The sequence below is a fragment of the Grus americana genome, chromosome 5, assembly GCF_028858705.1.
Source record: "Grus americana isolate bGruAme1 chromosome 5, bGruAme1.mat, whole genome shotgun sequence".
Taxonomy (NCBI): Eukaryota; Metazoa; Chordata; class Aves; order Gruiformes; family Gruidae; genus Grus; species Grus americana.
Window position 1 is genome coordinate 53,455,123 of NC_072856.1, and position 22,968 is coordinate 53,478,090.

General features: G+C 42.2%; 1 protein-coding gene across 11 annotated transcripts in view; it reads right to left on the reverse strand.

The window, feature by feature from the left end:
- The window catches only part of ITPK1 (inositol-tetrakisphosphate 1-kinase), a 153,977-nt gene that overhangs the window by 85,991 nt on the left and 45,018 nt on the right, over window positions 1-22,968 (reverse strand). For 2 of the 11 annotated variants that reach the window (XM_054825808.1, XM_054825811.1), the window contains one exon: window positions 15,891-15,964. The exons of the other annotated variants lie outside the window; for them this stretch is intronic. In XM_054825808.1, the coding sequence (XP_054681783.1) occupies window positions 15,891-15,920 (30 nt within the window). In that variant the 5' untranslated portion in view covers window positions 15,921-15,964. The remainder of the gene's footprint in view (window positions 1-15,890; window positions 15,965-22,968) is intronic. 11 annotated transcript variants of the gene reach the window in all.

Below are 22,968 nucleotides of genomic sequence, written 5' to 3' on the forward strand. Positions count from 1 at the left end.
GCAGCACCTGTCAAACATCAAGAGCAGTCAGTGCTCTTGTGTGCATGGCTGCACTTCCCAGGTGATCACCAACGTCTCTGCTGTAATTCTCCCTTCAACAAAGCTTCCAGCTGGTGAGCAGAAAGGCACAGCCAGGCCACCAGCACTCTCTTCACTTCTATTAGCTACTAGCCCCAGGAGAGCTGGGTTTCTAAGTGCATATCCCTTTCTCCAGAGACTCTGGATGATACTGAGTTGTAAGCAAATACAGGTAGCACTCAAAGTCTGCTCATGGCTTCACTGAAAGTTTGTCGTCTTTATTGAGTACTAGGGAGTTTAAATACATGTGGAGAGACCAATAGCTGTCAGGGTAGAAAATTTTTATGCTCTTTATTTGCCCCCTGCCTAAACTAATTGGGATCCCTTCTGAAAAATCAAACAAAATTGAAACATATTTCTGTTAACAAAAGATCCTCCTTCATCCAAACATATTCTTATAGCTTACGGACATTGTGTAGCTAGTAACGTTTGTGCAACTGTAAAGGATAGAGGAGGAGGAGGGAGAAATACACTGGAATACGACAAGGAAGAAACACAAAAGCTTTAGAAGATTTAGACAGCCTAAGGGGGAAATAAAAATGAGTAAGGCTGCTTTTAAACAAAGAGAAGGCCACGCTTAGGCTGATGTATATCACATCCCTGTGCTGCATGAGCAGAAATCAGAGGAGAGACCATGAAGAGATAGAAGAGATTGTGGAATTCCCTTCCATCCTGTTCCAGCAAGTATTACTTATGGGAGAATGAAGATGCCTTTCAATTACAAAGCATTACTTCAGCTAGAAACCCCTGCTCAGTGAGACATGAAACTGTTCCTTCCAAGGAAGGAATTTAAAGGCATTTGAAATGGCCTGAATTGAACACGGCCACAAAGATAAAACAGATAGCCCATGATTTCTCAAACTGAGGAAGAAGGGCATGGGTGGAGATTACAACCATCATGGACCACCCTCTCAGGTGCTGCACTGCTAGAAGGTATTGGAGAAAGGAGTAGAAAGTGAAGCCAGGAGAAAGTGGCTGGGACACAGGCAAGGCTCTAACATGAGGAAGAGGAGCGCAGCGGGTCTGACTCATTGCTTCACCAAACACCCTGGCACACAGAAGGTGATCACAATAGTGAAGGCCAACAGTTTGTTTTTCAGCAACTGCAAGGTATCTTTGCTTTTTACTTTCTACCATGTCTGACAAAGTCCTCACGAGTGCTCCATGGCTCAACCATGCATCAGATATCCTTTCCCACCCAGGTGAACTGTCTTCCAACACAGCACCTGCCCAACGCATACGGAGAACACTGGCACAGGCAGAACATTTTAGGTAAAATTCCCTTTAAACAAAAGTGATAAAAAGTCTTCCTTTTGCTGTGCTGTGGAGGTCTGACAATCCCACAGTATTATTTGGACATTGCCAGGTAGTAATGAGAATGAAAACAAGAGGAACTGTATCATCAGGGGAGATTAGCTTCCTAAACTCAGGAGAACAAACGCTAGGACTGAGGTTATGGCCCAGCTATTCTGAAGCAGGAAAACTAACATAAAATTTAGTAATAGAAAGAATACTACATCAAGCTGGGGTAGTTTAAATTACAGGACAAAATGGTGTCCAGCTCAAGCATTTTTTTTTATGATCTCAGGATGACAAATTGATAAATTAAAGGAAGTAATTAGTAAAGACTGCTGAGCTGTGAAAAGCTCAAGGATTTGATCATAAAGGATGCTTGGCATTTCTTGCAGGCATGCCAAATAGTGAAATGTATTGTGGGAATACATTAAAAGCAAGATAAAATTGAGATCTCTGTGCAGCAAATGAAGGTGTAATATTAAAGATAATATAGGAATCGCCTCAAACTTTATACAGATATTTGGCCTCAGCTTTCAGTAAGAATAAAGATGCTGACCATGGGAGCAAGGCAAGTTGGTAAACAAAGATGGGTACAGATATCTCCGTGGGTACCAGCAGTCAAAGCCAGAACTCGGAGTGAGATTCACTTCATCTCATTTTAAGGAGTTGATAACTACACTGTAATTTCAGGCTTCTTGCAGTCAGACAGAAATGAATAAATACCTTGATGTTTTAAATTCATCTAGCCTGCTTTACATTCATATTCAAGGATATGAGGAATTGCACCTGAAACACGCCTGATCAGAGGGAGCCTAGTGGAGTGGCACAGACGTCAGATGACTCTGAAGAGCTTAATGTGCTGAGGTGAGGGGAAGCTGCCTCTCTCCCGTAATTACAAAAAAACCCAAAAAACCCTCTAGAAAACAAAATCCAGTTAACCAAAATGTGGCATAGGAAATCATAGGATGGTGATACAAGGGTTCTGAAAAACTGTATCCATTATGGAGTGCTTCCCAAGGATCAAAACCCCCCCAACTATATTATGGAAAGAATACAAGGGAGAAAAATGACAGCTACTGACTGTTCATCTGACCTAGTACTTTGCAAGCATTTCAGCACATTTGAAGATATTGAAAAATAATCAGATCTCCAGAGGTAAATAAAAAAAAGTATTAAAACATGACATGAATCTATGAAAGATGGATCAAACCCATCTAACTCGCTGTATGACCACTGATTCTCTAGAAATGAAGAAAATGCAGCTATTTACTCAGACTTCAGTAAAGCCTGCAGTCAGGCAAACTGAAGACAGACAAGGAGCAACAGAAGAACAGGAAGGTGAATGAAGAGCTAAATAAAAGAGAAGACGACAATGGCTTGCACAGTGAAAGCAGCAGTGGCAAACCAGAGAGGGTGCACTACTGGCATTCCTCAGGCACTAGTCTTGTGACCATTTTATTTAGTATCTTCATTACTGGTCTTAGCACAGTAGGTAGATTACTGATAGACCTTAGTAATTACACAGAAGTGTAACTGACACCACCACACAGACAGAAGTATCACGCAGAAGGTAGAATCAGAAATAGGAAAACATGACTAAATACAAAATGAAAGGCTACATGTAGTTGGACCCATGATGCAAAAAAAATCTGCCCTGTGTTCAGGGAAAGATGCTAGTAGGGTTGCTGAACTACAACTGCGACAAAGATAAACTCAGTTTCACCAGGATGAGGGTATTTTGGGTGAGGTTTGTAAGAGTCAAGCTAGTATAGAAAGCACTACTGACACCCCCCATGGAACAGCTGCACCCAGTTTAGGGCATCTGTATCTAGAAATTTAAACTCAAAATGAAAATAAATGCTTAAGAATTCAACCAAACTTTGTAAGTTCTAGGCTCTTGAGCCTAGAAAATCCCTTCCACACTTACATCCCATAGTCATTGGTCCTTAAAATCTATAAAGAGGAGCACTTGGGCTACTGCAGATTCTTAGTGTTAACCACTTTCTGGCAAGAAAAAGCTTACCATAATCATAAATACTGCTGCTGCACTTGAGTACTGCTTTATGCTATAAATGTGCATTCTGGGGTGCACAGTACGAAGAGAAATCTGCTGCCCAGGAACACGTATGGTCCAGGAGGTCCCTAAATATTCTTTTAGGAACAAAAGAACTAGGAGGTGCAGCAACAGAGATCAAATAGAAAAATCTCAGGTTTCAAATTATTCAAACTCACATTTCACTTCTATCATAAGGAGAGCACTAAGTGAGCAGCAGACAGGAAAGATTAAAAAAAGACCATCAGAAACATCACTCAGTAAGAAGCAGGCATGTTGTCACTGAGTTGTAAATCAAGTCTGGCACGCTCCCTAATTCTGGACTCTTTCCTCACCCACCTTGACTGACAAGCCTTCCTCACCAGATGGAGAAAGAAGCTGTAGCTCCTTCCTTGGCAAGGCACCCAGGCCTCACCGGACTTCTGCAAGGATCCTGCAGATGTCTTTTCTCGCTAAGATGGCTGCACTGACTTAAAGGAATATCAGTGACACAAAATTAGGTCAGAACTTCATTTTAATTGGTTAATAATAGTTTCAGGTGCTATCTCCCAAGCCTACCATCTGACTGTTTGGGCTTTAAAATGACGTTACCTGCCCCCCACTATTAATTTTCTTTTCCCTTTCACTGTTTGAAAGGCTCAAGTGAACAGGAAAATGACTTCCTATTCAGGGAAGACGGTGAATGCAGCAGTAATTAAATGAGCTAGAAAAAGAACAGCTAAAATTGTAGTTCTTTCTTCTCACTCAACTCTGTTTACCGGAATCTCAAGCATTCGTGTCACAGCAACAGGTACAACATCCTCAGAAAATGGAATCTATAAATTGTTGGTATGTCTTCCACAGACCCCAAATCCCATCCTTAAGTATTCATACTAATTTTAACAGGCAAAGATGGGAAGAAGAAAGATATTTAAAATATAAGAACACATCTAAAGTGTGAAAAGCCTGTCATGTAGCTTGTAATATCATGACAGAGAAAACCAGATAGACTCCTAGAAGGTCTCATATGATAACCTAGTTTTCAAAGCATGTTTGCATGCACTGTCTCCCTGAGCTCTGATATCAAGACACTTGTCTTGACCATCACTCAGCTGTCTGTCAAGACGCCCTAACAATTTCCTACCTCCCTCCGCTGCTTCTCATCTATCAGTACAGATGATGTTTCATTTAGTCTCAGTTTCTTTCCTTCTCCACTCTTTTGCACTGGGGTAGCTCAAACTCCTTCCCAATTTCACCTTGGCATCTCTTCTGCACTGCTTTCACCCGGGCAAGACACATCCTGCCAACTGTCAGAGAGGGCTGAGCCTGGCTCCCCCAGACGTCCCCAGCAGCCTCTCTTTTGACACTTTGCTCTTTCTTCCTTCAGCTCTGCTTTTTATTGTAATTGAACCTCAAGCTCATCCTAGTTTCTGCTTTTCTACCTCTGGCTCTTCCCTCAACCTCTGCTCTTGCTCCTGTCCCAGTTAGCTCTGAGCTCCCCCCTTCTGTCAGTCTCTGAACAATATCATCATTGAGCCACCAGGCCCACTGTTTAGAAGACATCATTAGTTCTCTCAAGCTTCCCCCCGCTCTTGCAATCCAGAACTTCCAGACTCCTCATATCCCTCACCATGTCTCCCTCCTTTTGGCTCAGAGGGAAGCCCTCCCCTGTTCACCGTCAAATTTCTTGAGCTTATTCTCTCTCACCTCTCATCCACCCACAAATCCAACTTCCACTGCCCATTTCAAAAACCCAGCCAGTCCCTTTGCATTTTCTTCCATCCTGCTGCTTACACTTTAGAGAAGCTTGCCATAAATATTTACAAAGCTTTGTCATTGCTAGATTTCACATCCCTTTTTCCAATTCCTGGTTTGCTGGAGGGACATAAAGTCACTTCTAAAACAGCCAAACCCCCAAAATTTTCCTGCCTTTTCTCCAAAGGGCTACTTGACTCCATCTACAAGGTTGACCAGACATAGATACAGAGAAACAGGAGTATCTGTGTGACACTGCACCTAAATTAACGCGGCTATGCAGCTTCCAGATGGTCAACTACTAAACTACAGAATAGCATTCACAGAGGGGCATCTCAGCTGGAGTTAGAGCCTTGGCCAGGAAGAAATTTGTTCATAAAAAAAGTGTAACATACACAAACACATTTCTTGCTACTGTAGTATTTAAACATCTACATTTTGGGGAGCAAAGGGGGCTTGAAACCATTACGATGCAGCTAACTGACATCAATTCACTAGCGCTTTGAGCTGTGACATGAACACATGTGGGACTGCCTGTCCCACACTCAGGAGCCAAGCACCTCACCATAAGCAGTCATCTCGGAGTTGTCTGACCAGGAAAAAACTGAAACCACGTATCATTGCTGGCAGAGCTTTTACACCCAGAAGTTTTCACATACAATTGAAAAAAAGAGCCTGTTTGATGACAAACCCCTGCCACATGCTTCCTGACTGACTGTTTGGTCTTCACTGTTAGTTTAAGCAAAATATCTTGAAACCTTTCGGGCGCACACACACTTGAAACTTTCAGGACAAATCTTAATTTCCAAAGGAAAAATCCTTTGTTTATTGAAAGCAAAAGATGCGAACAAACTTCGCAGTTTAATTTTGGCAACAGTCACATAAGAATCAGCTTCATAAAACTTCAGGGAAAACTTCTATTTAATGAACATTGTAATGACCATGCTGTAATAAACCAGCAGAGTCTGCCCCCTTTGCATCCCCTGACATACTGTACCTGCTCAATCCACTAGCACAGAGAAGCTGACTTAAAAACCTCAGGTGACTAGCAAAAAGAGTTCCTGCAGATGAAGTTTACCCTGCGCATTGCAGCAGTGTAAAAAAGCTAACTGCTTCCCAGCAAGAGCTGGAAAGGCAATTTCCAAAGGCTGTTTCCTCTAAGCTGTGCTGCAATGTGAGCATGGCCACGTTCGACCAGGGACTCCCACCAGAAGGCAGTTGATCCAGAGCTGTCCAATTCCTGATTCTCACTTTACTGGAAAGATTAAAAAGAGCATTTCAAGTTTTCTGTCCATGACTTCCCTCCCCGCTGCTTTGCCTCTCTCTACAAGCCCCTTTTATTTCCCTCCATCCATCTTGGGCAGTGGATTACTGCTGAACTGGCATCTCCCTCCTCTTCAGTCAGTTCGCGTGGCCACGACTCCCTGCTGACAGCCTGCGGGGCCATCCCTCACTGCTGTTTAGAGACAGGAAAGAGTGAGGTGTGTGACCCAGCTGGCCCCTATTAAAGATAATGTTATCGCAGCTCCAATTGTTCCTGTCTACATCTGCTGGTGGGAGGAAATAATCGACTTGTCAGCGCTGGAACAGGGGATGTTGGAGAACTATGAATCAGAAAGCCGCTTGTGTCAGGAAACTTCGGCCATACGTTGCATTAGTAAAGGATTTTTTTCCATAGCTGTGCTAATAAACAGCAATTTACCATTATTTCTCTCTACTTCTTCCTATACGCATGGAAGCAAGAGGCAGGGTGTGTGGGAGGTGGTGTGAGGAAAGGCAGAGACCTACATGCAAAACCAGAGGTGCCTTGTACGCAACTGCAGCTATACGCAGTGTCTAACGTGTACAAGATCTATGCTGCAGTGAAATATAACTGCTAGCAAACAGGAAGCGCTGCAGGATCTACATGTATGTCCTGAAGCGCTGAAGTCTAAGCCAAATCCTCAGACAAACACACAGACTGAAAAACAATGAAGGCATCCTCCATATCTGCTTCCTACTGACCCGCTGTGGGGCCAGTTTGGCCATGGTTGCAGGTGCTGGGAGTGCCCTCCAGCGCTGACCTTCAAGGGTTTTTTATTCTACACAGCAGCATTTCAGAGGAAAAATACTAGGATTGTAACTGATCAAGTTGCGATGTTTTAACTAAACCACAATAAACTATGCTCCACGGCATCATATTCACCTTGACAAGGCTTGTCTTCTGTCCCAATTACTACCAGCATTACCTTTATTAGTTCTAGTGCATTGGCTTTCTTTAAGCTGCAGTGCCTGCTTTCATAGCTCTGTGCTCTCACATCTGGAAGTTCACCATCCAGGACGTCATTTAAGCCCTTCCAAGTTATTTCCTCCACCATGAATTTTTATCATTAGCCCATTTTACTTGGTGTTTGAATACTGGATCAGGACATCAGAGAGATGCTTACGAAGCTAGAGCAGCTGTAAGCCTTACAAGAACAGAGGTGACACCCAGAATCTTTGATTAGGTCTCAACTCTTTGAGATTTTCAAGGCTCTGGACCATCAGCCAAACTCAAGGATCCTGTAGGTTGTTACAGTGGTGTGTTTAGCATACCTTGTTTACTCCACTTTTGCAAATAGCCAGGAGCAGAGTATGTTACTGCTTCTCAACTGGATGGCAATAGTGTAATCTAACTCATTCTCCTGTGGTTGATTAGAAGTGCAAAAACATCTCTCAACACCAGTTACTTGCTAACTGTAATACTCAAGTGGTCTACACTATATCCTGTTTCACTTATGGACAACTTTATTGTTTTCTCCTATGAGAAACACGCCATGGGGCTAAATGACTCTGAAGTGCAACTTTTTGCAGTGGAAGTTCTCAAAGAGAGGGAGAGAACCCTATCCTGCGGTCCCCATGCTCTGACCAGCTCTCCAAGGACACTGAAGGTTTTGGAGCTGCTTCCCTGTGACAAAGCTTCACACCATTAAGCACAGCGATCAAATATTCCTTCTTCGGCAAGACAGTGGGAACCAATCTCTGAAAAAGCAGGCCATTTGGGACAGTGACTGGTTGGACTGGGTTTGGCAGGGATAGAGTTAATTTTCTCCACAGCAGCCTGTATGACGCCGTGTTTTAATCTGGTGACAAACCCAGTGTTGATAAAACACCCATGTTATAGTTATTGCTGATCAGCACTCACGCAGTGCCCAGGCCCGATCTGCCTCTGAGGCTGCCCTGCAGCCCGTGGCTGGGGTGGGTGAGAGGCTGCGAGGGGACATGGCTGGCACGGCTGAGCCCACCTGAGCAAGCGACCAGCTGGGGGCTTAGCTGCTGGCTGGGGTCAGCCCACAGCACTGGTCTACAGACTATCTTCCAAATTTGAGCTCAAGTTGCTGCTAAACACAGATTTAAAATTACAGTATAGGGTTAAAATTAGAAGTGAAAATGTTTTGAAACATCTGGCTGGTATATGCCAGGTATTTCTGTTGTTTGGGTAAACGTCAAAGCTTTCTCTGGAAGTCCCCTTTCCATCTCTACACAACCATAAGCAGACATTCTTCTAACATGGAAAGACACGGAGACAGTAAACTTATAACTACATTTAGCATATTTATGGCAATGTGACATTTTCAGTTGTGCAATTTAGAAGAAGGAAACTCTTTTCAATATCGATGGATCTTGAGTTTTGACATTCCATTTTTCCCTGTTCCATTTTTTTCTTCCAGTTATTTCAGCTGTTCAAAGCTTTTCACATCCTTCAAGAAATATTTAAAATACGCTGACCAAATATGCCCTTCCCAACACTGGCACAGAAACAACTTCCCTAATTTATGGCTAATAAGATGGCCTAGAGAAATTCCCAATTTCCTAAGAAAATGAGTGGACTATCTGCTAATCATACCCTTAGCTAGGCCACGTCATTACTTATGGCTAAGACTGCTAAATGAGGCCTGGCTAGAGCATACAGGAGTGCGCTTGCCTTCAGTGAGAGCCACTTGTGCAAACCCCTTGCCAATGTGGTTCGTGTCACTACTCTGGTAGCATAGGCTCTTCAAGGAAGGGGGTTACACAAGTGTGTGTGTGGGATAACCAACCTGCAGCAGCGAGCAGAACAGTCCTGTGAAGTCAGCTGCTATTCAGAGCAGCGACAGAGGGACCAAGGCTGAAGCCTTGTTTGCATCGTCAAAGGAAGTGAGTGTTGCAGACACGGGTTAAGCGTGGACAGAAAAAACAGAGAAGTCATTTGATTTTGATGAGGGTGTGTTTGCTCTGAAACAAATATTGAAAGGCATATATAAAAGTCTGGCTGAGCTGCTTATTCACATTCTCCTAAGTGAAATTCAAGTGCAACAATTGGCTCAAAATTGGTAAAATTCCTCTTCCGAACCAGATAGTTTAACTAAAGACAAAAATAATCTCAGAAACGTATATGGAAGCCTAGACATTCTCCTCACATTTATAATAAAACCTCAAACATAAGGAAGGAAAAATAGCCCAAAGGGTATTATTCTCTGGTTACTAAAGAGCCCATCAGACTAGGCTGTCTCTCTTTAGTAAGTCCAGGTCTCTCAACAAAAAATCAACAGGGGGGAAAGGGGAGATGGAGAAGGAAGGGCTCAGAACAAACCAGTGTTATTCAAACACTGCTAGATCCTAAATAAAACACAACAATACCGACCAAGCGGAGACACAGAAGACCTGGCGTGGCTCCAGAACACAATAACCATTTGTCTTCTTTGCCAGAGGCAAGCAGCAGCTGGGGATGCCACTCGGGGGGATAAAATAGCACCACACTACAGCTGGAGGATTACTCCCAGGACCAATGCAATACATAAGAATAAAAGATGACAAGTTAAATGAATGCCCTTTGAGAACCTTTTCAGAAACGACTACGTGTTCTTTAGGAGAAGCAGGAAAATGAAGGATGCAACAAAAAAAATGCCAACATAGTTTTGCCAAATTCACTTGAGAGTGAAAATGAATCGACATGCAAAAGGTTTCATCTGAATCAGCCTGGAAACCCTGAAGGGCAGATCTCAAAACAAAGGGGATGCCCAAATGATATTTTGTGGAAAACAGAGTATTTTCCTGAGAGTGCATGTGAACCCTTTGAAACACTCCCCAGAGTTTGCAGGATGATTATACACACTGCAATGGGAACCTCTGAGTGGCAGAAAACGTCTCAAGCATTTCGTAACATAGCAGGGGAAAGAAGTGGAAAGCCAGCACGTGGTTGGTTGGTATTTATTTATTAATACTTGCTTTAAAATTAATGTTGTAATACTACCTGTAAACCTGCTCCACAGCAAAATCAACCTTTTGGGGAAAGGCATAAGAGTGGAATCAAAATATACAATTCTTCACAATGCTACATGCTCTGTAACATAATAAACATCGTTGTGTTTCCCACCCGAGTTCACTCACCACATGTCTGCTTCAATAAGAATACAATAAGTGAAAGCAGAAGTGTAGGTGCCTCAGAAATATACCCTTGTGGTAATAGAATCAAACATGCAAAAAGGACCAGATCAGCAATACATGAAGCTTTTATACTGCAGGGTGTAGGAGCTAAACTGGGAGAGAATTCTCAAGTACAAACAGGAGGAAAGGGAGAAAAAGGAAAACAAACTTCTATTGCATGACATCAAGGTTTACATAAAGTAAATTATATCCCTTTCTACAATACCATTCAGTCAATATATGATAACCCTGCTAATGACATGGAATGGAAACAATTTCTTTTCCACACCTTTCAAGGCTGCCAGGAAAAAGAGCACAACGCTGGAAGGAACATAGTGACCAGCAACAAAAAACAAGCAAAAGGGCTTGATTTCCACCAAGAAAGCTAAACATAGCCAACAGATCCAAGGCAACATAAGGATTCAGGTTGCCAGGTCACAGCTAAATTTATTCAGATACCTAAGTCTCCTAAGCGGTTAGTTTGAAACTCTTAGGTTACAACCAAGCAAACAAGTTACCCATAAGTTAAAGTCTGTGGATTTACAGCTCATCAACAATGCTGAAGGCAGGTAACTTGTGGAGCAACCCTACTTTCACCCGGGGTGAAGGGTGGTATGGTAAAAGAGTATCAGCATCTGAAAGGTTCTTTTCCCTAGAAGAGAGATAATGCTTAAGACAAGCAGCGTACAAAATGGGTTAACTAGGACTGATGGGATGAGAAGAAGAAAGGAAACGTATGGGTTGATTAGCAGGAAGACTTCCTGGCAGGCGAATGTGTTAGACCATGGAGCAATCTCCTACAGGAACTGGTGAAAGCCCGGTCGGTTGGAGCTTTCTGAAATTTACACCAAACAATAGCAAAACATAGGAAAGAATCCTGCACTTCAGGGAAACAGAGTGTAGGTATTTCCGCATCTATAGAGCCCCACTCCCCAATTCAACCAACCAGAAAAGCTTTAAGCAGATCTTTTTATAACTGGGTCCTTTCTTTGCCACAGCAGCTTTGCTCTCACTTGACACCAGCCACAGTGCAGGGGAATCGGGCCTGTCTCTGTAAGGCAGCACCAGTTCTGTGATTGCAGACTGCCCAGCTCCGATCTCGGCACTGCCTCCTGTCAGCTCTGCACTGTGCCAATCTGCAGGACGTGAAACTAAGACCAAGAAAAATTACCTCCTGCATTTGAAAAAGACTGACTTAATCCACTCTGTAGAGATTGCAGACATTTGCCATGTCCTTAACTGAGGCAGGCTTGCAGGGTTAGTGTTCTAGGATATTAATATATTGCTTACGACAGACATGTGTCACTCAAGCTTTAACTAGAGCTTTCCAAATAAATCCACTCTTAAGTTTAACTAGCCCTTACACAGCTTAGCTCTGTGGCATTCACAATGCAGTCGACAGCAGTACATCTGAATACACTAATAATACAAAACCACCTATTGTAGTTAAGAGTTCAGCCCATTAACTTTCCTGTAGCAATACAGGGCTGAGTAACCTCTGGTTTATTAGCTGTGACCTATAGCTATTTACAAAGGGACGTACCCACTGAAATGTATTTTGGTAAGTGCTATGTGCTCTAATGTACGCTGGGGTTACAGGCACTTACTTACTTCTAACAACTACCAACAGCCAGGATTTTTAAAAGTCCAGTTCATTTCACAAAAGGACGAGAGCCTCTCCCTTCACACAGAAACTTAAAGAAATGACTGGTTTTAATATTTGGCAGGTTCATAGTCTCTACAGCATGTGCACTTTGACACCAAACAGGCTGCCAGTGCAATTGGGAAACGCCCTATGAAAACATAACTGATTTTATTTACTGTCTGATAAGAGCTTTCAGAGGCACCCTTGGCTCACCAGCAGCTAGGCAGCAAAGACTATGGAACATGCACCTCCACAGCACATCCTGAGTCAGGTGTTTCAACACTGTGGGCATGTACATCTGATAAAGATGCTGTAAGAGACGAAGGTATGTCATGAAAAGGATGCTCTGTCATATTTATTACTGCCATGAGTAACTGACAATAAGATTTCAAGGTTGGTCATCCTTTCTCACTGAAATCTTGTCATCTTTCTTTCCCTTCCTCCCCCTACACACCCTGTAACCCAGGATGACCCCAGGAAGCACAAGCCATAGACAATTCATCTCCAGACAGCACTGGCAATGAGTACTATGCTGTGGGCAGGCTCACCTTTGACTTTCCTAACAGTGGCAATTTGAATTTTAAATATTTTATTGCCTGTAGATATAAGCAAAGTGGAAGAGTAGCTGAAATATGCTAAGTACCATGAAATTTATTGAGATAATATGCAGCAGGAATTGTTTCTATGATTAAAACCAACAAGACATATGCACATGTATAAGAAACCTCAATCTTTTATGTAGTTGATCCTATAATATACAAGAAAATAGGAGAACAGAATTGTCCAGAAAATTTCAAAAAGTTCCTTATGCTTATTTTTGGATTCACCTTATTCACATTTGCCACAGTTAAGTGGTGCAGAACAATCCCGTAGCAAAAATTAACCAGTGTCTGTAGCACCCACAACAGGGCGCAGCATGTGAGAAAACTCCCTAAGCAGCTACAATTGCAAGAGCACGTTCCTAAAATACACAGATTTTGCATGAAGTCTCACAGAGCTGCTGTTGCAAAACTAACAAAACTCAAGAAAAGAATGGCAGAAAGCAGCAGCTGGAACCATCAAGGCTGGTATAATGGAAAACCAGGTGCCCTCCTGCAGAAAGGGCAGTGTGTGCAGGCACTGCAATCTAGTTTTATTTCCACCACAGCAGTGGGCTTTGAACAGCCACCTTAGTGTAATGAGGGGTGCTTGAAGGCATGTGGCTTCTCTCTCCGCTGCCTGGCACTTGGCAGGGCACAGACCACTGATGGTACAGGCTGCACCTTTGGAATGAAGGAGACAATTCTCCAACGAGGATTTTTAAGCCAAAAAATTCTCAAATGACCATTAACCCCACACATCATTGCAGCTTTCCTCCCCAGTAGATCACTTTCCTCCCCTCCTCTTTTTGTAGCCCCTTCTAGTCACCTCTTTGTCCCACGGTCACTAACAGACCAGTGCTTATGATGCAGGACATCTCTATCTTTATCAAAGCAACTGGGTGACAAGCGGTGACATGGTGAATTAACTAGGGAAAACAAGCTTTCATCGTGCGAAAGTGTGTGCCAAGCAATAGAGGGTAAATATAAAATTCAAACTATGCAATAGTTCTGTTGGGAAAAGAGTTTCAAATCCCTGATGAGGTTCAGACCAATACTGCTAACGGGCCAAATTAATGCCCAGAAAAATTATCCAAAGCCTCCAGTGTGGGAATGAAAACAGGTATTTTAACTGCTTGGAACACCCATCACAAACTGGCTTAAAACATGTGTGGCTAGGCTTTTGTTTTGCTTCCTTTAACCAGCTGTTTCCCTAGGGAACAATAAAATCTGCAGACCAGCCAGTCAGCCTGATCCTTCCAGAAACCTCCTGCATCACCCCACCATTTCCCAGCCATTCGTTTCTCCCATCGGCCTTTCCCTTCTGCTCCAGCAGGATGCAAGTCAGTGAAAGGGGCACCTCCGCTCCAAACCCTGCACTTGCAGGCTAAGAAGCTAAAGCTTATAAAAGACAACTTGCGAAATGCTTGACCTAATGTCCTCCCGGTTAATCTGAACCATGATTATGGCAATAGGTTTGGGATCAATAGGCAAGTGTAGAAAAGGAGGTTACAGCACATTTTGCCTCCTCTTCCTGGTAAAGCTTCCAAATTCTTACTGTCTATAAGACAAGTGGGAGCAGGAGACAGAAATACAGATGGAGCCTGTCAAGGAGAAAAAAAAAAATGGAGATTCACCCTGCAGCAGAGACTAAGAATATATACAGGAGAATTCAGCTGTCGTCTTCTCTGCCGAAAATAAATGTCTCAAGTAAGTGCTTCAACTAACTTTTAAGTATTAAAAATAGTTTATGAAAAACGGGTGCCTTTCAAGTCATCTCCTTCTAGGGAAAAAGTTCCCAGCAAGCATGATGAGAAATAACTAAGACCTAACAGCAATTAATTTCCAGTCCATCCAATAAATTGCATTTTATCATTTTTATTTATATCTCACATTGACACAAGACAGCTAGACATAAGCTAACAACCTACTACACAAGGTGACAGCAGCAGAGTAACAATTTATTGGACTTGTTCTGGGTTCTTTGATTTGGTTGGATTTACTTTAGGAACCAACAGTGAGGGAATTATTTTTACCAGGGAATATAAAGTTTCTCCTCTTCATTCTGTGCCTGCAGGAGGGGTGACCTTTGTTTTCTTGGTAATAAAACTTTTCTTTCCCAGTCTTTCTTTATGTTAGACATACCAAGCTCATGACATTAATCTGCTATTTCAGAATTTTAAGCTGTCCAGGGTTTTGGAGAAAATGGGTGGTATCCTCAAAAACATGTCTGGGACTGCTCTGTCTACAATATGTGCTATTTTAAAATGCAATGGGAGATGTGGTTGTGGCACAGTCACACACTTGCGTTAGCCTCAACCTTCCTACAAAAATGAGCAAAGGAGGACACAGCGGCATCAACTTTGGTCCAGATTAGCAACATAACTATGTATTTCATGCTCTTCAACAGATCGAACAGTCCTGGTGGAAAAGATGCTACTGTTGCTACCCGTAATGGCTAATCCTGCAAGCCCACTTTCCCCGCTGCACTGCAGGAGCACTCTCACAGCTCCTGCCCAGCCACCACCTCTGACTGCAGGATGTATCGGACTACAGAAAAGCTTTTTAAGCTGCACAGATCTTGACACTGTAAAGCTAGTCTTGCTTACATGACTGGCCCAGCCCCCTCTGGCAAAACCAAACTAAGCAACAACCCACATCAGCCATGGATAAGTTAAAATGTTAGACTTGACTATGCAATGAGAACAGCCTTCAGATGCTTCCTATTAATTTTCTTATGCTCTGGTGTAGACTCACCAAACATCCTGCTGAAACCCTGCTTGCAAAAAGGTGCTGAGGCAGGAAGTCTCTCTATAACACTGGAAAGAGCAAAGTCTCATCTCCTCACTCCTTCAAATAAGCATATTAAAAGTGTGGCAATAAGCTGCCGGTGTTGGGTATTTTTTTCTTTATAGGGGCAGAGGTTCTGCAAGTCACCACACTACTTGGCTTCTGTATTTATGTCTGCTAAATTTGACCCGTTCCCACAGAACCAAAGTCCCTCACTGAATACTGAAAGTATCTCCTCTTGTGCGGAAAACCTTTTAGTTAAAAAAAAAAAAGTTTTAATCCAGAAACTTGCCTCCTTTCCCCCCACGTAACTAGCATGCATATGGAGTATGCATGTTCCTTTTGCATACGGTGGTATCTTGTTAACTGCAAAGAAAAAAGAGTGTTAGCACTGAAACATTACCAGAAATTTCTCGGTCTGTGAAGCTACTAGCAAATAAAAGGTTAAAAGCCTGTAATTTTAGCTTTCTTCTACTGCATTGCCAATACGTAGTAGATTTACAAATGTAGTATTTTTTCAATAGAGCCATGACAAACACAAATACCAAAATCATGCTATTTGTAAAGTAGAACTATGATAATCTCATTGAGACTGGAATTCTGCTGGTAACAAACAGGCTGTTGCAGATGGGATTTGTATATTTTGCTCTGAAGTTAGAAAAGTCCCTCAAAAGTGGCCAAAATGTTCATAGAGGGAAGGACAGCAATGGATTAGCTTCAGTACAGGGACCCGAGAGGCTCTGCCTTCATGTGCCCCAAAACTAGAAGTCACCCATGCACCCAAATACAAGCAGTGAAACAGTAAAGATCATCAGAAAACCTGCCAGCATTTGATAATGGAATTTGTTCAGAAAAATTTCTCAGCTAAGATTTATTTTTTTGGGGGGGAGGGGCGGTGGGGGGTAGAAGGGGACAGGGGATAAGGATGGACGTGGACACAGGACAACACCACATAGATGGAACAGGACTCTCACACATACAAAAAGTTTGTGCAGAGTGGGCTGCTGCATTCATATTTACACCCAGAGGAAACAGCTGGAGCATTTGGCATTTTCCCTGAACCTTAATAGCAGCTGCTCAGCACCTTTGAAAAGCAAGCTCATTACTCAGCAACTTACCCTCAGATTTCAATACAAGAAAGATCACTGCAGTCATCTGACTTGTCCTACAGCCCAAGCCACAGAACGTCCCCTCACTGTGTCCTCCATCACAACCAACAATCTACTGAAACACTTACCATTGTGAAAATAATAAAATCATGGTTTTGAACAGTTTCAACTAACTGTGAAGCTAATTTGATACCTAGTAGTATCTTTTGATTATTATTTCCCCTCGACTAGATCACCTCATTTCCATTGCAATACTTGCAAATTTCATGTTCCAACTACTCTTTCTATGCCATTAAAAAAAATTAAAAATCACCTTTCAAAATCTGGTGAAACACATTAAATTTTGAGTGCTGGCAGCATTAGTTCTGCCACATTTTTCTTTCAGAACATTACAGCCAGTCTCAGGTTGCAATTCAGCAGCACTTCACACTGTGGTTGGTGGTAGGACACTACTCCAAGTGTTGGAACATTCAGGCTTCCATCTTCAGCTAACAGCTAGCACTGTAGCTTACAACCCAGGATGTGCTACAGGTAATGTGAGGTGCAAAGCACTCTTCTGCCTGTCTTGGTGTGACAACGAGCAGTGTAGAGGGGAATGTCCTAATAGTTCATCACGCTGCAGGAGGCTTCCCATCATCTGTGCTCTCTGTACATAAACAGTCATTCAAATACTATACTCACATGGATTAACAGATTTTGGGTAGGTCTGTGGTCACATGCAGGCAGCAACATGCACGATCTGCCTCCCTTTGAACAGCCAGAGCAGTGTAACCTGGCTCTGACAGGGATGCTGACAGGGATGCTGACAGGGATGCCACTGAAGTGGCACAGGGATCGGGAGGCTAGTAAGTCCCACAGAGAAATAAAGCCAGTCCTCTGCCATGCTAGCACAATTTTGCAACCTCAAAATGAAGAGCTGGCTTGCCTCCAGCCAACTTCAAGTACAAGCACAGGAGAGGCCCCAAAGACACGTCCTTCAGTACAGCCTGTTCTGAACACCACAGCCCAGGCATTTGTGAAAGGGAACAAAGGAGGATACGGAGCCAGTGCGAAGAGTGGTTTGAAGTTTCAAATTTGCTCTTCTAAAGCTCCATCCCTCAGGCTTAACCTGCTTATGCTAACTGCAGAAACATTTGGCTCAAAAGTCGTCCCATATGCAAAGCTCAAACAAATAAGCCAGTAAAACTCTATAAAATAAGGGACAAAACACAAACCAGTGACCAGCAAGCTATATGTATCCTTGACATAAATACATGCTTTCAGCATGGAGATTAAGTGGCTTGAACTTTTTGGTAGACATGCCATTGCTCTGTTTTGAGCACCTTAACTCAAAACTACAACACATAGAAAAGTGTCATCTAATGTTTTTAGTGTTAGCCTTGATAAAATACATACACAAATACTATTTTAATGGTCTTTAGTTTTAGAATTAGCTTGTGAAGAGTTTATTCTTTTACTTACTTATTCTTAGTCAAATGCACAGCTTTTGAAATAGGTGAAATGACAAACACATGCGGCAATGGATATTAAAGTAGACAGGTGTCCACTGTTCCGCACAGAAATGAGACAGGAGAGAAAAGCCTCCTATGTAGTTCCCAAAAGCAGACTGAAATGACAGGAAACACTGTATGTGCTTTTAAATGCAAACAAGTGCAACGTGGGCAGTCAGATGAAAGCTCTAGCCTCAACTAACGGCTTCTTGTTCCCATCAAATGTAGGTTCTTCAAATCCCCAACTGCTGCAAGCATCTGCAGAAAGGACAGCACAACCTTAGATAATCTCTTTATGCCATGTGCAGAACAAGAGAACCAAGACAGGTATGGTATGACCTACCCCATCAAGTTAAACAAACCGTGCGATAACGCTGCCCAAAACAGACTGCATGTGTAAAGGCATAACTGTGCCCCACCTCCTTATAGCTGGTTTATCTCAGATAAACCCAAGACCGTGACAACACCGTGAAGTATGATTTTCAACATTTGTAGTGTTACAAATGAAGTAAGAGTGCAGCATGACAACCTTCAAGTCAGTGAAGTATGCTACACCGAAAGATCTCAGCCCCTCAGTGTTAAAATGTATTATAGACACAGTTTTGGTTTTGCAAACTGAGAGAGAGATAATTCAGCAGACTGTTCTCTTGCTGAACTGTTCCAACTTAGAGGTTTGTTGTATAACAGGGTAAGTTTCAACTGAGGAAAGACTTGAGGTCCTTCACTAAGTCAGGCTCCCTGTTTTAGTTGAAAATATCACTGCTCATGCTCAGCACTGTATCTTTGTACCTTCCTTACTACCAGAGTGTATTTTACATGGGACAGTTTCCAAGGAAAATAATAACGTTCCCTGTTTTCTCCTCCTTGAAGACACTGGATTCTAAGGTCAGGGGACTAAGAATGTGAAATGACTGCAGGAGTACCAGCAGCAGCAAACTGAATTCCACCAAAATCTCACATTTTCCATTAAAATTAAGATTCATACCCAAACTCTTTTAAAAAAGTCAGGTAACTCTACACCTAAATGCAAATACTGCAGTTTGGTTTCTTCTTGAAAAGCTCAAGAAATGGTAGAATTTCTTCAGCCCACATCCCAGAATCAGAAAGAATAGTTAAAAAAAAAATAAAGCATTGTCTTTTAACACTCAACATTACCCCCACCTGTTATGCGTCCCTTGAACCAATAAGATCCATAAACTCAATGTCAGCTGTGTTCCTGTCAAGTTACTGTTGCCTGCCAAACACAGATGTGGGGCACTTCCCATGTATTTACTCTCCATATCTCAGACCCTGAGGACAATTTTTTAAAGAAAGAAAATGTTTCTGATTGCATTCAGCTTTCACCTCCAGTGCAAGCTAAGTCATTTAAGTCAATCAAGTTGTTACTATCAATATACAATAATAAACGGCCTGAAATATGCAGACATTCAGACTTGAATTTATAAACCCTCTCAATCTCAGAAAAACCCCAACCCCAAACAAGATAAAAACCCAGCACTCTCAGGAAACAAAATGTTATTAGAAACAGCAGAATCTTACAGCATTAGCACAGAGCTGTAAAGTTCGAATCAGTCTAGATCCTAGACCCCTTCAAGGACCTTTTATTCCTTAGCTATTACTTGGTGAAGGACTAATTTAAGAAGATTTAACAGATTAAAGTGTGAGTTGCTTTAATATCAAATAGTTGCTTCTATCTTAAATACTCAGGAGATGCTCCATTACCACAGCTGCAGACATCCCATGAACACCTACAGAAGCATCATTAGATCAGGATGACAAACATGTAAATAAAGACCGAAAAGCAAAGAATTTTATAAACAGTGCCCCACAGAAACATGCAACTCTTCAGTAAGAGAGCTGCTTTGTTTTGCTTTAAATTTCTATTTACTTGCTGTTTCTGGGTGTTTCCTCATTGTTTTATGGTTCATGGTACTAGCGTGAGCATGTCATAGACAACCTCACTGTGCCATAGGCTGTTGCTAAGTGATCCTCTGCAAACACACAAAGTTCTTGAGACAAAATCATAAACAATGCTGATAGATTCAATAAATAAAGTTGTAGCACATCAATCTTAAGAAAATTTATACGAAATTAAAATTCCCCAATCATCAGCAACTATGCTTGGTACTCCTGCCTACTGAAGATGAAGTAAACTCTGTTAGCTCTTCTTTTAAACATTAACTTGATGGTATTACTGCACCAAAACTTGGCTACAGACATACATATCTGGGCAGAAACAAAGATGACCTACAAGACAGCATTTCCATGAAAATTTATTTTGCATGCATGATTATGCAGCATTTACATTGCAGTTCCTTACACAAAGCAAAAAAGACAACATAGTACTACTTGCAAATCACTTATGCTATAAGCAGAGTTAAGCTGTACCCACTCCAGGAGAGTCTCTGACAATAGTTATAAAAAAAACAATCCTCAACAACTGGGAATACTCAGCACTAAGGAAAAGGCAAAAGCAGTCAGATTTGTTGATTTGAAAAGGACACATCAAAAGAGTCACAGAACTATAAAAACACACAACAGACCCCTTTCTGGCTGATAAGAAAGCACAGGACACCCCATAATAACCGCAGCTGATGTGAGACTACCACAACTCCTGGGTCATGACCATGGCTTAGCAGCTGCATGAGAACAGCTTTCAAGTCCCAGGTGGCTCAAGGGCGGTGGGCTGGCTATACTTGCCTTTTAGAAGCACCTCTGGTTTGAGCTCAGTCCCTCCAAACTGAGCAAACTGCTCTCCCATTGCAATGCTGCAAGCGTGGTGCTTCCAACTGGATCCCGGGGGTTTCGCTGGGGTAACCTCTGGGTAAGGCACTCCCTCCTCCATCACTGTCTGGAGAAGTCCTCCTTGCACACAAGAGCGTACATTGGTTGGCAGAGCTAGGACTTAATAACCAAAGCCAGGAGTGTGATGAAAGCATACCTGCTGAAAACATCGTTTAAACCTTCTTGGTGTCTAAGTCAGCACTTCACCATTTAAGAAAAAAGGAACTCGACAACGCAGAAGTTGAAGAGACAGCTAGGAAAATGCATTTCCACTTGCCCTCTAACTTTCCACAATGCAAACTAAGTACTCACTAACCACCAAGGGTGTGTTGCTATCCGCTTTCCTTCCTTGCGCTATACTGAAGTCAGACCTACTCAATACCAATACAGAAGTAAATACAAGCCACTGAGCTGCTGTACAAAGGGCTGACCATCCTAAATTAGTAAAAAAACATTACACCAACCAACCCTTAAAAGGCACTGCAAGGCCTGGACCATACTGGACAGAATGAACATGCTCTGTGCCTAACAACTGCATACAAACCAGAGACATGCTGTACCAGCTCAGGCACAGGACTATCACATGTGTGCAGCACACGGTGCTCACAAAGCCAACACAGCTTTTGCGTGCATCCTGTCCTACAGGCTCAGTTGAAAAGATCCAGATTTTAGGAAGCACAGAAAGAATTAGAGGTGCACCGATTTAATCATACAAGCAGGTTGAAGAAGCTAAGAAGAGAACCAGCAGGCAGTAACAACTAAGACAAGCAATCACAGCATTTATCAAAAGAAAGAAAAGAACTTGAGCATTCAACACACCTGTTAGGCAACACTCAGAACTGGGGTGTAGTTTTCTCACCCAGCAGGAACCGAAAACATAGCTGGAACAGTACACTTAGGTTACTGGCAGGAAAAGGGTCCTCTGGCCCATGCAGAGCCATCACTGTTAGAAGCCCTCTGCACTTTTTGGCTCAGTGGTCAAAAAACAATCAGGAGCTGGGACAGGTGGGAGGATCTGTCACCATCAGGGAGCAAATGCTATCTCTAGCTCCTTTTTAGTCACTTAGTTCACTGATAACCAGCCATTACAGCCTTGAATGGTATGCAAGTCATCACAGGGGGCTCATGAACATCTAATCTGCTTTGATTCCATTTCAAACTGCTTTGTACTTAAAGTTATAAAGAAAAAGTTCTGTTTCACCCTTTAGAGCTGCCATTAAGGATGTTATCATGAAGGAAAGGGTATTACAAGATAAGCTCATCTAGGTCACAGGAAAGAACATTTTCCAAGCTAGCCTAAAGTACAAATGATCTCTCTGCAATCAACATAAATTCTCTATAGACTGGAGTTAGCGTGTCCTCTAATCTTTGCCATCAGTAAGTCAATGAACAATTTTAACACAGTAACTCTGTGCTGCTGAGGTTACAGGACAACGGAGTTGTGCAATGAAGCTTCTTGTACAAAAAAAACATTTTCAGATGCACTTAGACCTTTGAGTAAAGGAAGCTCTTGGCTCCAATCAACAATTTACTACAAAAACAAAGCTAAAAAGCTTTTCTCTGTTTGCAAGGTTGGCCAAAATTTCCTCTGCAACAGTTGTTTCCCTTACATTTCAGTCTCTTACAGTATTAGCTCAGTCCCAATGGCATCTTTTCCATTCTGTCTTCAGATGATTCTGTCAAAACACTGTAAATAACTTGTTTGCACTTTGGCAAGGTACCAGGAGGAACTTTTCTTTTTTTTTTTTTTTTTTTTTTAAAAAAAGGATCTTCACTAACTACTGAATACACACCTGATAACAAACCCTCAAATAAGGACACAATGGACATATAAGTTAACATGTATAGCAACTTTAAATTAGACACAAAACCCCTTTTATTCAGTGAAGCATGCCAGTTGGAAAATTAAATGAGGCAACTATAACTTACTGAAGCAACCTCAGGTTGAAAAATGATTAGTGAACCCAAGTAAGACACTGAACTACCC